General features: G+C 51.5%; 1 protein-coding gene across 1 annotated transcript in view; it reads right to left on the reverse strand.

The window, feature by feature from the left end:
* The window catches only part of FAM107A (family with sequence similarity 107 member A), a 54,331-nt gene extending 40,730 nt beyond the window's left edge, over nt 1-13,601 (reverse strand). The window contains exon 1 of the mRNA XM_043587799.1: nt 13,205-13,601. Within this exon, the coding sequence (XP_043443734.1) occupies nt 13,205-13,228 (24 nt within the window). The 5' untranslated portion in view covers nt 13,229-13,601. The remainder of the gene's footprint in view (nt 1-13,204) is intronic.
* Nucleotides 13,602-14,560: the final 959 nt, after the last annotated feature.

A 14,560-nucleotide genomic window follows, 5' to 3' on the forward strand; every position in this document is an offset into this window, starting at 1 on the left:
TGCAGACACGAGCCCCAGTGTGAGAGGAGGTGGCAGGAAAGAGGGGTTCCTGCCCAAAGGCTCCCCTTCACCCACTCTACTTCCCCCTCCCAACCTGGGATCAGCAGAATTTTGACAGCCAGCCTTGCCCTCCAGAGATGGTGCTGTTCTGAGCTACGGCGCTCTAGCAGGGCCAGCCACGACCGTGATGCTTGCCCACCCTGGATGGCTCCTTCAGCCCGCAGGCACTCTTGATTTTCTGCAGTGCGTGTTTATAGGCGGGACCCTGACACGGGCTCAGCCCAGAGAGCCTTGACAACCTGACGGAGAAAAGCGGGGGAACTGCCGCTTCCGGACTTGATTCTCGGGCTCTGGGTGGCCCACCCATGGCCCTGGGTGGTGATGTTCGGGCAAGTGTGTGGTTCAGACGGTGGGCTCTGAGGCGGCCTCCTGGGTCCGATCCCTAGGTTCACCACTGACCTACTGTGTGGCTTGGAAAGGCCCCTGACCTCTCTGAGCTGTTTCCTGTCTGTAAAATGAGGGTAACTGCAGCACCAACTCAATGGGGTTGTTGTGAGATGGTGCTGTGTAAAGTACTCGGATGGTGCCTGCCACGTGATGATTAACTAAATGGAAAATGATTATTTCCTTGAAATGAAGTTGTTGGAAGCCCTGTGGTCCGAGGTGCCAAACTGCTCTGTGTGAGAATGAAGAAATCCAGGAGACAAGTCACACTGTGTGGGTTGTGTTTCCTGCAGCAGTGATTCTCGACTCTGGAAACAACCTCCCATAAGGGTCTGATGGCCACGTTCCCCCTCGCTGGAAAGCCTGTCTGTCCTCACGTACACACAGCGTTTTCCACCCAACTTCATAGAAACCCACCCAGCCGCCTAAATGTGGAATTCATCCCAGGAAAAGGACATAGGATGTCTATCAGGGCGTGGAAGAATAAAAGAATAACTTAAATTCTCTCAAATCAAAGATTCTTCGGGGCGCCTGGGTGGCGCAGTCGGTTAAGCGTCCGACTTCAGCCAGGTCACGATCTCACGGTCTGTGAGTTCGAGCCCCGCGTCGGGCTCTGGGCTGATGGCTCAGAGCCTGGAGCCTGTTTCCGATTCTGTGTCTCCCTCTCTCTCTGCCCCTCCCCTGTTCATGCTCTGTCTCTCTGTCCCAAAAATAAATAAATGTTGAAAAAAAATTTTTTTTTAAAAAGATTCTTCAAGCAGATCGTGGCATGTCTGTATCAGGGGAATACTATGTACCCACGAAGAAGGGATTGACATGAAAGGATGCCCCCCACCCCAGGGTTGAGTGCCCCAGGGCCATTAGCTCCCTGTGAATGGGGGAGGGAGGGAACCGGGAGGAGGCCCCGCTCTCTGGAGACCATCTCTACCCAGCCCTCCCAAGGAGCTCAGCCTCCCATGACTGTCGAATCCTCGCTCTGGGGTTGTGGAGCCTTTGCTGGGCAGGAGGCAAAGGCAGGAAACTTTAGCCCTTACAGCCGGTCTGAGGTCTACATGTTACGCCTGCCGCACACAGCTTGCTGGCTCGGCTCCTGCTGGCGCTATGGCCCAGGGAGGCAGCCCGGAGGCTCCTGGCCGCAGCACATCAGGCTGGGGGCAGGCAGAGGGGTGCCCGCAGACCACGGTGCCAGTGGGCAGGACTGGACCCATGAAGTCACCCCAGGATGTCTCTCCCTCTCTCCACTGTTAACCTGGCTGAGACTGATGAGACACCCTTGGAAAAACTGCCACTGGAACTTTCCACTAACCTGGCTCTGGAATGACAGGATTCGGAGGAGAGGGAAGCCCATGGCCATTTATTGGCCAACTTCTTAGCTGACTGTCTGTGAGTCAGATGACACTCACAGAGAGATGTTTGTAGTGCACAGGTTAAAAATAATTCCAATGCCTCCAGGCTGTGGGATCTGGGAGTCCTGCTTAGAATTTTTTTGCACCGATATTTATGAGTGGATTGGACTGTGATTTTCTTTTCTTTAACTGTCCTTGTTTAATTTTGATATCACAGTTATTTTATCATAGGGGCACCTGGCTGGCTCTCAGTACAGCGTGTGACTCTCGGTCTTGGGGTTGTGAGTTCGAGCCCCACGTTGGGTGTAGAGATTACTTAAAAATAAAATCTTTGAAAATAAAATGCAAAAAGTTTTTTTATCATAAAAAAGGTGGGAAGTGTTCTCTCATTTTCTGCTGTTTAGAAGACAGAGTATAAAACCAAACTGATGAATTACTTTAAAGCTTAATAGAACACACCTATAAAAATGATGATCTGATGGTTTCTTTATGGGGAGATTAACCCATGGCTCAATTTCTTAAAGTGTTACTAACTACTCAGTTTGCTTATTTCTCCTTAAGCCAGTTGTTCAGCAATGTTTTCTAGATGTTTCTAGAGAGTTTAAAATTTTACAGGCGTAAAGTCAGCTGTATCATTTTCTGCCATCTTCTTCAAAGAACCAACTTTGAGCCATACTGATCTTTGTTATCACATATTTGTTTTCCAGTTCTTTCATTTCTGCTCTAATTTTTATTTTCCAGTTACTTCTGGAAACTACTGGAACTACTTCCTGTTACTAGTTTTTTAGATTGGTTCTGCTGTTCTTTTACCAACTGCTTAACTTTGACATTTGGCTCATTAAATCTCAGCCTTCTTTTCTATCTGCTTTTAAGGTTATAAACTTCTCCTTAAATACTGGGTTATCTGTGTTTTGATATACAGTATCTTTATGACCACTGAGGTCTGAAGATTTTCTTAATCTCTTCGTTGATCAATCTAGAAGTGTTTCCTATCTTCCAAATATATTTTAGTTTCTTTTTTGTTTATTATTGTCCTTTAATTATGTTGTTGACCTATACCATGATGGGTAGGATACAGATGTTTTGGTATCCGGATTTGTTTTGTAACCTAGAATGTGGTCAACATTTGTAAATACTCCATGAGTGCTTGAAAACGTTTGATAGGTTTCCAAATACATCTTTTAAATCAAATCTGCTTTAAAAAAAAAAAGAAAGAAAGCAAAACCGTAATGAGACACTAGTATCTATCCATCAGGGTCACAAAAAATTAAAAAGCGTGAAAAGTAGAAAACATTGGCAAAGATGTGGGGTAGTTGAACACTGATACACTGTCTGTGGGCGTGTAGTTTGCTGTAACCGGTCTCCTTTATCTAGAAAAGGTGTGAAGGGCGGCAGCACAGGTGACCCCAAACTATGCCACTTTGGCATAAGGATTATTTTGAGCTAGAGACACTTGAAAAACAGCAGGTACAAGAAGGGTACTCTGCCCCCACCTCATCTTCCTGAAAGCAGGAGATAAGACTCCCGTGTCAAAGATGCCTTCCCTACACCAGGAAGAAAGAAACATTTTTATCACCAGAGACGGGATGGAGCTGAGAGAAATCTATACAAACAGATCTTGTTAAGATAACCCTTGTCTTCCTTTAATCTCTCCGTATGTTTCAGTCACTTTCCCACAATTGCTATTTTTTGTTCAACTTGGTGTAGAAGCACTTGGGTCTGTGTGCTTTTGGGGGCTTTGTTTTCCAATGGGGACTCTCATGAACCTGTGAAAATCTCTAAGCTTTTCTCCTATTAACCTGTCTTAGGTTGATTTAATTCTCAGTCTTAGCCAGATACCCTAAGAGGGTAGAGGTAAAATTTGTTCCCTCGGACTTAGTGATCCCACTTCTGGGTCCACAGCTGAGGGATACATGGGTCCCCTGAGACAGAGAGAGAGAGAAAATTCACAGCAACATTAGCGTAATGGCGCTTGATCACTTTGTGGAATACCAGTGCCAGTTCAAGTCCTGAACCTGTGGTTGGCAGAAACATCTCTATCGTTTTGAGATCTTGTTTTTTCTTCCTCGGCTCTGGGGCTGTTGGGGGTAGAGGGCTTCAGGGGTAGAGGATATCAGGACATCAGGAAGGGGGCTGTTGGTCTGTGGGGACATTTCCATGCTGGCATCTCAGTGTAGTCATTTGTAGATAGCATAATTTGAATTTCCGATTTGCTGGCAGCTAATGGTGAAGGCCTGTGAGAAGGATGCCTCTTCCTAATTCCTGTCAGTCAGTCATTGTGGCCTGTACTCTCTGTCTCCCTGAGCACACTGTGACTGCCTCAGGCCTGACGCAGCATCTGGCTCGGAGCGGATGCTCAGGAAATATTTATGGAGTGAAGGAGTGAGTTCCCTCTATGACAGCTATGGATTCATTAATTTATTCACTCATTCACTCATACCTATTGTATATCCGACCTGCACTAGGTCCTGAGCGTCCAGAATGAGTGCCAGGTAAGGTCCCTGCCCTTAAAAAGCTGACAGGCTGGTTGGGAAAGCCAGGTATGAAACAGTTAAAGAAATAACCAAAGAAGGTGATTTCAGATGGTGGTAAGTTCTGCGGAGCTCCTACAAGACTGGAGACAAAGATGGGGGTACTTAGCTAGGACGGGGGGTGGGGGTTGGGGAAGGCCTCTCTGAGCTGAGCCCTGCACAGGCCAGCCCTGGGGAGAGCCAGGGAAGAGTGCACCAGGAAGGAGGAACAGCAGAGGCAATGGCTCTGAGGTGGGGAAGAGCTTGGTGGGTCGGAGAAACACACAGAGTCCAACATGGCTGGATTAGAGTGAGTGAGAGCCAGTGTCACAGGAGGCCACAGAGGGGGCCACATGGGGGTCACAGAGGGCCTGGTGGTTGTGGATTTCCATGTATCTGCTCTCCAAGGGTTTTACCCAGGAGAAGGGAGGACTAGGCCTGGAATCAAAATGACATGTGGGAAGTCACCCCACTGGACAGGAGCTAAAGGGACCTGAGGCCCCAGGAGAGCCGCTGGCAGAGGATGGATGGGTTCCAGCTATGCTAATGTATGGCTTTAGATGCGTAAGAAGAGTAGAGGTCCAGTGGGTGAGGGTCACAGTTATGGGTTGCATTGTGTCCCCCCAAAGAGATATGTTGAAATCCTAGCCCCTGTACCTGTGGAGGTCACCTTAGTTAGAAGTAGGGTCTTTGAAGACGTAATCAAGTTAAAACGAGGTCATTAGGGTGGGCACTAAGCGAGTATGACCAGTGTCCTTATAAGCAGAGGAGATGAGACACAGACAGACAGGAGAATGCCACGTAATAGTGGCGGTGGCAGAGATTGGAGTGATGTGTTTACAAGCCACAGAGCAACAAGGGTGGCTCACAGCACCAGAACTAAGAGAAAGGCAAACAACAGATTCTCCCCTAGAGGCTTATGGGATCACAGTCCCACCAACAGCTTGACTTCAGGCTTCTAGGCTCTGGAACAAATTTCTGTTGTTTTCAGCCACCTAATTTATGGTAGGTAGGTGGTCGGGGCGGCCCTAGGAAACCAGTATGTCCCTCCACGGTCCCCGGTTGTGACCACAGCGTCACCATGGGCCCTTCACAAACTGACTGCTTTGGGGCCTGCTGATGGCAGGATTCTCCATGAACATCTGCCACATCGTATACCCCAATATGACCCCGAAGTGTTCCCAAGAGCTCAGGTGCATAAGGAAAAACTCTTGGGTGGGTCCCCCACACAGCATCTCCATCTGGTTTCTGGCCGAGTTCTGTAGGTTCTGGGTATGACATCCCTTGTGGGACACCCCATGCCCTATCCTAAGCTTCCATGGGAGCAAGATGTCGCTAAGACCAAGCCAGGCTCTCCCGGCTTCCCTGGGGCACCTTGCTGTCTTCTTTGGTCTTGTCTTAGATTTTAGATGACAGAAGGAAAGTTCCAGCTCCTTGCCCTTTCCCTACCCCCCAGGCCCTGAGATCTGATCGCTCACTTAAACAAAGCCCCTCGTTCATGTCAGCTTAGGAGACACAATGTTCTGAAAGCAGATCCCTGGGGCCCAGGGAGGGAGCTGCCTTTTTGGATTCCTGCCTTCTCAAAAGCCGGCTTTTGATTTGGCCCCTCCTGCCCCACCTCCAAGCCCTTTCATGAAGGAAATTAAATTCTTTTGAACTTTAAGGTCGCTCTTCAACCCAGCTCCCAGTGGGACAGGAGCCACCACCAGCTAGTAACTCTACCCAACAAGGTGAAGATTTACTCTGGCTTTTGAGCGTCATGGTTTCATCCAGATACTTGAAAAACAAGTCAATGAGCCGTGGAGCCAGAGGCATCTGGGTTCAAGGCCTGGTTCTGGCAGTTAATGGCTGTGTGGTCTTGAGCAGTGAGCTCAACCTCTCTGAGTCTGGGTTTTTACCTTGGTGAAGTGGGGACATACATATGTATGTGGCCGGGTTTGTAGTGAGGATTCTGTGGGAGTTCAATGACTGGAAAGCATTCATATTTTTACCTTCAAGAGATGCCCATTTTACAGATGAGAAGGAAGGAGGTCTGAGAGGCCTGGTGACCCCTGAGACTGCTGAAGCATGTGGAGTGGATTCAGTTCAGCTTATGGGTGTAGGCCAGGGTTGGCTGTGCTGTGCAAGGTCTCTGCAAACCTTTGGCTTCTGGAGCGTGTAGGAGGAGCCTAAGGCCATCTTGCATTAATATGACTTCCTCTGACCCCTTCAGGGCTGTGAAATGGGGGAGACAACCCAGGCCAGCCTGCAGAGAGGGGCTATTGCCATCATGTACGTGGGGTCCTGGCACTGCATCCTTTGGGGGATGCGTGTTCTCACCTCCCTGCTTCTCCCTGCCTCATTTTGCCCCCTAAAGCAGTGAGTTGCACAGCTACCAACCCTGCATTGACAAGGGAGGAGTGTGGAAGCCCAGAAAGGGAGACCATCTCGTCCAGGGTGGCTCAGGGCCTTGAGGTGAAGGTTTTTGCTTACTGGTGGATGAAAATTGGATTAAGAGGATGTGAGTGATGTAAGGAAGGAATGAAAATAATGTCCTGCCCTCTACTGTCCTGGAAGGATTTGCCCCTCATGGTCTGAGCATGAGGTAAAGCCTGCCATCTTGGTTCCTTCTCCCCTTTTCCTGTCTAGAGGCATTAAAACACATGGGAGTGGAAAAGAGGCCCAGAGGGGCACTCAGAGGGTGTGGGGAGCAGAGGGGCAGAGGTTGGGGAGAACAGGCTTGGGGTCTGCTCATTCGGCTACCAGCAGACTTTCTCTTGGTGATTTTCATCTCTTGTGTCTTTGTCTCTCTTTCTCCCTCTCTATCTCTCTTTCTCTTGCTTTGTTCTCAGCTGTTTTGAATACTTGAGCAAAAGAAAGGAGAGAAAAAAGAATATTCTCCTTGATCAAAGAGGCTGAGGAAGATCCATAGTTGGTTTTTGGGGGGAGGGTGTTACTATAAGGAAGTAGAGGGGTAGGTGGGGCAGTGGTGAGTTAGGGCCTCACTTGACCCAGGCCCATGGCAGGTCCCAACCCCAGAATCAAGGGTCAGGACACTGTGCTAGGCTCAGGAAGAGTGGCTGCAAACCAGAAGATTCTTTCAGTTCCTGGATGCACCATGCCTCTTATACCTCTAGGCCTTGGCAGGTCCTACTGTGTCCCTGGACATCTCTCCTGGCTCCCAGACCTGCTTATCCCTTCTTCATTCTTTGGATCACAGCTTGGGCCTCTGGGAGCTTCCCTGGCCTCTTCTTGCTTTGTGGACCTCCTTCTGTACCCCAGCTCCTCTGTGTTTCCCTTATCAGGGCACCCAGTACCTGCTCTGTCATCACCACTGACTTATTTCTCTCTTGCTGAGCTGTGCAGGGACGGGGCCAGAGTCTTATTCACTGGTCTGTCTCTGGTGCCTGGGATCCTGGTACCCAGTGGTGCCCAGTCAGTGCTTGTTGGATGAATGGTGAAAAAAATGGTTGGATGAATGGTGAAAAATCCCAATGAGGGATTTTGCATTTGGCCAGGAAGTTGTGCAGGTGGAAAATCTGTGTGTGTGTGTGGGGGGGGGGGGGTGGGCAGCTGGAGGCAACGTGGTGAATGTGGGAATTTGGGTCAGAGTCTTAAAGCTCTTGGAAGGTAAGAAGGGGACATGTGGGAGAAATTGAGGGACTCAGTCTATGTCCTTCCTCTCAGCCTGAGTTCTGTGTGGATCCTTCCATGAATTTGGCCTCAGCCCCACCATGGAGTTACCCCCATGGAGACCCAGCCGCCATCTCTCCCTCTCTCTCTCTCTCTCTCTCTCTCTCTCTCTCTCTGTCTCCCTTCCTCAATCTATTGGGTACTTATTATCTGCTAGGTGCTGGGGACACAACTGTGAGCCACAAAGTCAAACACAGTCTCCCTCCTTGGGGAAATCACAGAACTAAATCCGAGATTACAGCCTTGATCAGTGTGGTGGGGAGAGCGTGGGGAGCATAATGGGATTTGCCCTAGTCTGGGGAACTCAGGGGGAGTGGCGGTGCCATGGGGTGTCTGAGGGAGCTTTACCCCCTTCTAATCTCTCTGGCCCCTTCCCAGCACCACTGGTGATCCTCCAGGCTTAGTGAAACCTGCAGCCTGTTCATGTGGATACGGCTCTGAGACAGGCTTGCTCTGGCATCCTCGTCTTAGCCTCTAGCCCTGCATAGACATTAGAGATCCACTTGGGCCAGGCTTCCGAGGAGAAGCGTCAGCTGAGCTGGCATCTTCCTTTCTTTCTCCTTCAATGTCTTCCCCCCATAAGCTGGGCTTCCTGCCATAAGGATGGACAGGAGAAGTTTTAGTCTTGGAAGAGGTGATTGCAGGACTGTAAGTGATGGCACTGTGCAATCACAGAGCAGCATTCTTTCCTCTGGGCAGAGCTAGCCAACACCTGGGTACCAGGATCTGCTGGTAGAGAGTGGACTGGATTCCATCCCTGCTCACCCATCCACTCATTGCTTTTGTGCATTGCCCAGCCTGTGCATCTGTTCGAGGCAGCCCGGGGCATTCAGCTTCTGAATTCCATCTTGGCTTGGGGAAGCCAAGGGCAGAGGAGGAGGAAAGCCCCATAGGGAGGCCTCAGGGAACAGGAAAACTGCCCTTTCCCTGCCTCCAAAGGTCACTGTGCCTACTTTCAAATGCCCCTTTCAGTTGTTGCCAGTACATAGCCCTACAGCTCCCAGACCTGGCCCTGTGTCCTTGGGCTTTCCCAGGGAAGAAATTTCAGCTCCAACTTTTTCAAGGGTCCCAGGCGAGGCTATTCTGAGAGTAGAGGATGAAGTGGAGAGGACAGTTCACAGTGGAGGGGAGCACGGGGTGCTTACCGGTTTGCTCAGGCTGGGAAGGAAAACATTCAGGGGCTTTCAGATCCAGGGGGTGAACAGATGGAGTAAAAGGGGGAGCCTGGACCTGAATGACAAAGTCCAGGGTTTGGCAAGCTGCTCACAATGGCGGCATTTGTGCTAGTGCCTAATCCCAGAGCCCCCAGGAGTGTGCCCTGCATGCCCAGATGAAGCCCCAGCTCCCATCAGGGAAGCGGTCAGAGGCGGTGGGCAGGGGTGGGGGGGTGGGGGCACATGGCATGGCACGGGCAGCGGGCAGTGAGAGCCTTCTAATGAGGTCCTCCGGCCCCACTGAGCGGCGCCGGGGAGAGGAGCCATCCATCATCGGTGGGGATAATTGTTCAGGGAGCCAGTGGGGCCCGGCCAGATGTGCGCCTTTCGGACTCCATAAGAACGAACACTCCCTTTCAGGCCATTTATCAAATTTAGCTGGATCTCTCCTCTTTTATTCCTTTTGTTTCAGTCAAGGAAACTTCCTTCTAATGAAGATGAATACAAAGCGACGAGTGACTTGGCAAATATCAACAGAGTCAGAATGTAGGATTCGTTCAGTGAAAAACCTGGGTCGTGCTGAGTTTGGAGACATGTCTTGCAGCATGCTGAGTGTTGAGGGCTTCAAGGGGTTCCACTGTGGGTCTGGGGGCACAGCCAGCCCCCTCTCTGCTGAAGCTCCACCTTCAGCTTCCAGAGCAAGGGTACCATTGTGTGCCACCGTTTCTGACACCGACTCTGTGCCAGGCACCTCTGCTCATCCTAGTGTGGAAGGGGAAATCATGATCCCATTTAGCAGATGAGGAGACTGAGGCTCGGAGAGGTTAAGCAGGTGGCCCTGACAGGGGTCCCAGGTGGGATTCGAACCCTGTTCTTCCTGCTCCAGAGCCCACCTTCACACACGCCAGCAGTGGGGTTCAGTGGTCAAGGCTCCTTAGACTGCCTGCTTCAAATCTCGACTCCACTGCTTACTGGCTGGGTGACCTCGAGCCTCTCATTTAATCTCCTTTAATCTCTCTGTGCCTCTGATTGTTTGGGTAATGAACGTATCCACCTCAAAGAGCTGTGGGCATACTGAATGAGAGAATCTTTGCCGAAGCGCAATGCACATGGGCTGTTATGAGTAACGTTTTCTTTTTAGTATCAGGGTATCATTTAGTATCTGTATTTAGCATTGGGCGCTTTAAGGGTAGAAGTAGGATCATGCCTGGGGTGCTGGACTTGTGTGGGGACTGCCTGTAAGAGCCTGTGGGCCTGTGCCCTTCCTGGGGGAGGGGCACTGGCTGCTGAGTGGAGGCTGAGGACGGAGTGCCCAGACCCCGGTCGTCTGGTGTCTGAGGGCCGTGAGAGTTGCTGTGAGGGCAGGTATGCCTTTCCCTCCTTGGCCCAGCTCCCGGCACAGGTGCCCAGTTGATGGGTGTTTATGGGAGGCTGGGCTGGGAGCCAATGAAGATGGGGCAGACAGTTATATACCAGGAGAGAGTGCTCTAAGTGGGCAGGGGTCGTCTCCAAGGGGTGGCCCGGTCCTGCCCTGCATGGTGCGGGGGAAGGAGACCCACTGCCTTCCTGTGTGCTTCTGGGGCTGGGCCTGGAGCTGCCAGGCCTTGTGGAAATGGTCTGACCCTGGCTGCATGGCCCTGGCAAGTCCTCCCGCTCTCTCAGCCTCAGTCTTCCCAGCTGTACAATGGGGAGAGGCTTGGAGCACATCACCAGGGGTTTTCCAGAGCTGTTATTTTATAACTGTGAGTAAGCCACCAGCGTGGGAGGGGTCTGAGAAGCCCCCAGGGACAGCAGGGTGACCTTTATAGGACAGGCCAATGGGTGCGGGACATCATGTTCTGCACGGCTGGGCCTGTCATAGACATCCCACAGAGGCAGCTGGGCTGTTTGCCTCCAGAAATGGAGACAGAAGTAGGCATATGGGGGGTTTGGTGGGGTGATCCATGGTTGGGGGAGCCCCACAAAGGGCCTGGCCTGGGCATGCTCATAACCTATGCTCCAGGCCGGCTCTACCACTGACCAGCTGGGGGAAGTTATGTTTGCTCATGACTCAGTTTTTTCATCTGCTCTTGGGTGTGATATTAATGCCCTCATTGGCTCAAAGGGAGGACACAGGTGTGAGAGGATCAAACTCAGAGAAGAGACAATGTTGACTGAGCACCTATTTTGTCCCAGGCATGATATCATTTAGGTTTTATGACAATGTGAGAAGGATTATTATCTTTAGTTTATCGAGGCAGAATCTAAGGCTCAGAGAAGTGTATTGTCTTGTCCAAGGTCATAGAGCACGCGGAGGAACTGACTGAGGTCTGTCCGACCCCAAAGCCCATGTTCCCAATCACTATGCTCTTGCTGCCTTCTCCCCGGAAGGCCTTTTCCCTGCAGGGCCGGAGAAGGAGCTGGGCTCAGGGTAGGCATGGCTTTCAATGTGGGGGCTAGTCCTGGCTGACTGGTGGGGGAGTCCTGGGATGCTGTGCTGAGGGGGATTTTGAGGCTGTCTACACTTAGTGGGAAAGGGTACAGGGATCCATTGGTGATGTCTGTCACGGGTGGGGGAAGAGAGGATGGCAATACGTGAGCTGTATTTGCCGTTGCTGCACGGGACCTTGTCAGGGTCTTTTCTAGGCCTGGAAAGCTATTCTCCAAGGTGACTCTCAGCACAGGTAAGATCTAGAGGCTGAGCTCATTCCCCCTTGGGAAAGGAGAGGAGCTGGAAGACTGTTCCTGAAAGAGGGGATGGGTGGGGCCAGGGTGCAAAGCGTGGCTGGGATGGCCGCTCTGGGCTGCTCAGATCATCTACCTGTCCTAACTGTGGGCTGGCTCGAGGGAACACTGCGGGAGGGAGAAGGGACAGCCACAGGACATCAACCTTGTAGGATAATGCTGCTGGGGGTGCTGAGGGGTGGCAGGAGCTCCCAGGTCTGACTGCTTCTGAAGCGAAGGAGGTGGGAAGCAGAGGCTGGCACTAGGAGGCCCCAGGGGGTTATCTAACCCAACACTCATTTTCCAGATGGGGAAACTGAGGTCCAGAAAGGCTTCCTCCATCAGGTCCATGATGTGTTTTACTTTAAATTTGAAAAATATGGCATGGGCTGGGTTGGCAGAAAATTTGGAGCCAAGCACAACCATGAGCTGTTTGAGGATTAGAGCCCCTGTTTACTGGGCCCTCTGGGTGTTAGGCAGTGTGCTAAGCACTTTATAGGTATCAGGTCATGGAACCTCCCAGGAGGTGGGGACTGGCCCTACTTTACAGGTGAGGAGCTGAGATCCAGAGGGGTTCAGCTCCTTGGTGCAGTGGGTAGATGGGGGAGCTGGGACTGGGCTGCCTGACCACACCATTGCGATCACTGTCCTGGACAACGTGGGCTGAAAGCATGCAGGAGAATCCCCAGGGAGCCCTGCCTCCCCTTCTCCTCCATCCAGGAGGTCTGGGCCGGCCCCAAGAAGGCTTGTGGAACAAGCCTCCTCCCACGCCCCATCTCTAATGCAGACACAGGGGGTGTATCGACCACATTTTCAGAAACACGCATAGGCTATGCTGTCTACAGATCCCCTACTGGGAGCTCAGATGTAGAAGGTGATGCATAATAATATGAAGAGAATTCTATAATAATATATAATAATAATAATAAATAATATAATATAATAAATATATATGTATATATGTATAATTCATTTAATATTTCACTGAGGTAGTGACTATTGTCCCCATGGGGAAGTGAGTTACAGAAAGCTTTGATACCTTGCCCACAGACACTCCCCTGGTGCATGGGGAGGGGTGGCTACAGAGCCTGTATGTAGGAAAGCAGAGAGGCATATGTATAAGAACCAGAGAGCCCGTGAGATTGGGCAGCCCCAGGTCTGTTCCAGAGATGGAGAGATCAGATAGCTTTGTCTTAAGCCCCAGCCAGGTTTCTAGATGCAAATCTTGGCTGTGAGCTCAGGGAGGGATGCCGGGGGGCAGTGGCTGGGTGAGGCCCCCCAGAGCCGGTGGGTAGGTGGGTGAGGGCTCCCACTTGGTAAATGCAGTCTCCCTCCCCACGTTCAGGGACCCAACAGGACCCTCGGGGGCTCTTACCTTCTTCCCCTGGACTGTTCCCATGGCACAAAGTAGGCACCAGGCCTGGGTGGGCCTCGGGGGCCAGGCTGGGGGTCCTCCCTGCTGATGTTGATCTCAGGAGCCGGGGCCCAAGGGGTTCCCCGGGCCAGGGCCCCCTGTCCTCTCGCGGCTCATTCTCCTCAGGCACAAAGGAGGCTTTCACAGCTGTTCCTAAGCCCAGAGCTCCTCAGACAGGCTTAGAGTGATTGATCCTGTCAGAGGCGCACGGTGTCCGCATGTGGCCCACACGTCCTGTGGTCCCTGTAGCTCCTCACTTCCTGCACCCCTGCCTCTCTCAGAAAGGGAAACTGAGGCATCCAGAGTTGGGGGGAGAAGCAAAGCAGTCCTCTCACCATGCAGCCGGCAGCTTGGGTGCGGCGGGTGACCTCTGGCTGGCCTAGCAGGCAGGACTTGGCCTTCTTGCCAGGCCGGGCACCAATCCGCAGACAGGGCCCAGACAGTGGAGACTGTGTGGGACAGCTGGGGCATGGGGCTCAGGGCAGGCTTGTGTGGGCACGTAAACCTCGGGCTGGACAGCCCCATTAATAAGACACTTGGGGGCAAGGGCTGTCCCAGAGCAGAGACTCTGAGAGCAGAGCACTTCATTCAACAGGACAGTTATCCAGGCGGGGAGGGGAGGGGGGAGGGCTGGTCTGGGCTCAGGCCAGGAAAATATCTGGAGGCTGGATTCCAGGCCCAAGGCCAAGTTCTCCAAGTTACCCCAGCAGTCACCCTCCTTCTCACTTGCTACCACCTTCCTTTTTATCGCCAGCATGGGGTGAGGTTAAGGCCAGAATCACTTTGGGCTTCCGTCCTAGCTTGCTCTTCACAGTTGTGTGACCCAAGGGGGCATGATTTGACCTCTGGGAACCTCAGTTTCTTCGTGTGTGTGTGTGTGTTCCTATAATCACACTGCACAGTGTTGCTCTGAGGGCCAAAAGAGGTAGGTGTGTACAGCCAAAGCCATTGTTCTGTTAAAACAAATCAGATGATGTCATTCCCTGTTTTATCGTCTCCCACTTGACCGAAGAAGGATATCCACTGCCCCACCCCATGGGGCAGTAAGGATGAAATCTGGTGACTTGTGTAAAGCTCCAAGCAGAGGGTGTGGACAATAGCAATTCTCCAGAGAAGTTTGGTGCTGCTGTTATAATGTTGTTAATAACACTGATGATAAAATCACTGCCTATTGGCAAGTCCCAGGTAACCAGTTTGATTAAGCCTAATACCCTTTCTTAAGAGGTGGCTGGGCAGGGAAAACCTTGCCACCCTCACTTTGCTCTAGTATGGTGCCTCACTGGGAAGTGGTGATGACTTATGACACAGATGATTTAT

The sequence above is a fragment of the Prionailurus bengalensis genome, chromosome A2 (genome assembly GCF_016509475.1).
Source record: "Prionailurus bengalensis isolate Pbe53 chromosome A2, Fcat_Pben_1.1_paternal_pri, whole genome shotgun sequence".
In the NCBI taxonomy this organism is placed as follows: domain Eukaryota; kingdom Metazoa; phylum Chordata; class Mammalia; order Carnivora; family Felidae; genus Prionailurus; species Prionailurus bengalensis.